Here is a 3,117-nt window from a genome sequence, read left to right on the forward strand (position 1 = left end):
CGGTGTTAGAAGCTACAAAGTTTGACTTGTAAAGGTAAAGAAATGTGATACGAGCAGCGAGTAAATGTGTTTTTATATTTTTCTTGAGTTCACTATCCACTTCGTTCATCATATACACGTGAAAAATAAAACCCAAATCTATGATTTTCTGAAATTATAATCAAATTTGCTTATGTTGGAAGGTGTTCTTGTCATGATAATCTGAGACAGGAGCTCATCCACCTTTACATCCCTGACTCTGTAGGTCAAATGGAGAATCTTGTTCCCCTTGAATACAACCATGAGTAGCCTATGTTTAGAAAAGAGAGAAGATGGACAGATTTCACCCGCTCATTTTAAATCCCATATTACTAGAATGATTTATTTGTCTCTTTGCCTTTATGCTCATTAAACCTCAGATGGACAGAAGGCGGACGTTGCATGTGCTAAAAATCTGTAGCACAAACACATGTTGCAATTAATTGTTTAGTAGCCTAAGTTGTCTTTAAATTATATAGGTTGTTCATTTTTTTGGGAATTTGATACCCTGCATAAGAATCTCATTTTCCAAAATGATCTAGCAATAGTTAAATCCAAATGTCTTCCTTCCGGACAGCAGCTCCCACCAACGCACGGCCTAGTCTCCTGCACGGGCGGCTGCAGGGTCCTGGCAGAAATATCACGGTGGTTCCGTGTTTCGGTAGCCTAAATGAAGAAAGGTGCTATAATGTGTCCTCCACCCGGGCAGAGCTCACCTTTGGGAGGCCGTGTTGGCGTCCAGCACGCCGCCCCCCTGCATCCAGCTCCGGACAGCGTTCATGCCTCCCAGCGGCTCCTCCTTCAGGCTGCTGCCGCTTCGCTGGATGCTCTCCTGGATCCCAAACATTAACAAACCTCCGTAGCTCGGTGCCTGTCCTTCTGTTTCTCGGTCTCTCCCCGGCGGACTGTAGCCTACACTTGTTCTCCTGTAGATCCTTTACTCTGACTCAAGAGAAGCAACGTGGGTGCGCTCTTTGCTGCGGCTGCCGCGTGCGCTTCGCTAGAAATCAAGCAGTTGACTGATTATTCCTCTAATTCAGTCCTCGTGAGAAAGTGTGTGCTAAAACGGAGGAGAAATCATATCGCAACAGTAGGATCCAAAATGTCCAAACACGGATTTAAATCAGGAGGACGGCAGGACGCGGGCAGACCCAGTGGGAAAAGGTGTTACAAAGTCACTCCCGGTGCGCTTGGAGATCCACAGTTGAAGCTGTCAGACAGAAAAGAGAGATCAACTGGCACCCAGATCAGATGTCATCATTATCTGACACTTCTTTCTTCCTCTTTTCGCTCTTTGCTTTTGTCTTCTTCTCCCTCAGCCCAGCGGTCCGGGACGTGTCGGGCTCTGTGGTGTCCAGAGGAGCGCTGCTTCCTGCGAATGACTCCCGAGCTCTCGCCACTCCGCTCCCTCTCGGAGGAAAACGCTTTGTGACTCTTCCCAAATGACTCTCTCTGAGAACCAAACACGGGCTTCTCCCGCCCGGGGGGAGAGAGAGGGAGGTAGAATGGAAAGGGAAAGAGGGGAGGGGACCGGAGGAGAGGAGGGGACAGGACGGGTGGAGAGGAGAGGAGAGGAGAGGAGAGGAGAGGAGAGGAGAGGAGAGGAGAGGAGACGCCCCCAAACAAAGGCGAGAGTGGTGCAGGTCCGTCCCAAGCAGCGGCCACGGAGATCCTCTCCTCCGTCCTCTCCTGCCCGGTCCGGGAACCCACTCTGTCCTTGACTGTTAAAGGGATTCTTTGCAGAAATAATGTCTCTTCTCTCTAAATGTGCAGATGAATTCTTGTGCACACTACGAAAGTTTCTTTCTGCCCATGCATGCAGAGCAGATTCGGCTGCAGACTGGCGCTCACGATGCTGGAATAAGTAGCCTAATTGCTCAGTGGCACTTCAGCAGGGACACTTCTCGGCTGCACAACAGTCACGACTTCCTTATCTCAAACACCTATACACAGAGTATCATGGGAATATGAAAAAGGAAACAAAAACAAAAGATTTCTGAACTCTGTTTGATTGAAGGCATCGTAATATTATTTGCTTATAATATTGTATTAATAAATAGGCTATAACATTTAACGTTCATATGAATTCATTCTTGGTGACAATTAGGGATTACTGCTTTAAAATCTGTAATTACAAAGGGCTAATATTAGAATAATTTTAGCTGCAGACAATCGGTTAATTTGCTATGAAACCTCGGCCTGTACATTCAGATCTAAGTTTTATTTAAACCCACTGGTTAGGCTCAATTACAAAAGCCACATTTCATCGTCACAACATATCGCTGCTCCCTATTGTCTTCCTCGGGCCTGCTTATTGCAGGCTAGCGCCGCAAGACTCACAAACAAAAGTGACAATAACCATAATTAGCTCAAAATAACAATGAACATAATTGAGGATAATTGCTACCAGATTTCCCTGCTTTGTCTCTCCTCCAGCGCCATCTGTTATTTGAAACAATTTATCACGCCGCCGAGAGGGAATCCAAACAAAATACAAATGTTAATAGATAATTCTGTGAACTATTGTAATAAAATAAAGCTAAAGCATATTGATCTGTCGAGGTGCAAAAGGTCAACAACTTTTGTATTATTCAGCTGGCTGCGAAAATGATTGGCAGGGCGAGCTGGCGCCGTTCCAGGGTTTAATTCCCAAAGGTTATTGAAAAACGCTCTTGACCTTGATTATGGAGAATAAGAGACTTTTATGCTCCAGTTTCCTGCTTATAGAGGGAGAGAGACAGTGCATGGCGGATCAGCCCGTATAGGATTTAAACGGGTTCACAGCTGAGGAAAAAAAATATATATGTGAATGGAGTGTTAAGAGTCTCTGGTGTTTGGATCGATCAGAGTGGGCTAAAAGCATTTCTATCACTTTATTTCAAAATATGAAAGAAGATATTTATCTGTGCATGTCAGCTCTCATAGGCAGTTAGTACATGCTGTGTAAAATGTTATGCTTGAAATGTAAATCTAATGACATGAAAATACGGAGTGTCAATGAGTTCTCTCGCAAAAATAAAAGCATAAGATTTTAGAGTCAGTTTCTCAAAACATCCATGCTGTAAACGGTTAGGAAGGGATATTATCGATTTATGAACA

At 44.6% G+C, this 3,117-nt stretch overlaps 1 protein-coding gene across 3 annotated transcripts in view; it reads right to left on the reverse strand.

Annotated features, from left to right (window-relative positions):
- LOC116037074 (transcription factor COE1-A) overlaps positions 1-1,555 on the reverse strand; it is an 82,198-nt gene extending 80,643 nt beyond the window's left edge. The window contains exon 1 of one of the 3 annotated variants that reach the window (XM_031280839.2): positions 735-1,555. In XM_031280839.2, coding sequence (XP_031136699.1) covers positions 735-865 — 131 coding nt within the window. In that variant the 5' untranslated portion in view covers positions 866-1,555. The remainder of the gene's footprint in view (positions 1-734) is intronic. The other 2 variants (XM_031280838.2, XM_031280837.2) reach the window with 2 other exon arrangements.
- Between the last annotated feature and the right edge of the window lie 1,562 nt (positions 1,556-3,117).

The sequence above is a fragment of the Sander lucioperca genome, chromosome 13 (genome assembly GCF_008315115.2).
Source record: "Sander lucioperca isolate FBNREF2018 chromosome 13, SLUC_FBN_1.2, whole genome shotgun sequence".
Taxonomy (NCBI): Eukaryota; Metazoa; Chordata; class Actinopteri; order Perciformes; family Percidae; genus Sander; species Sander lucioperca.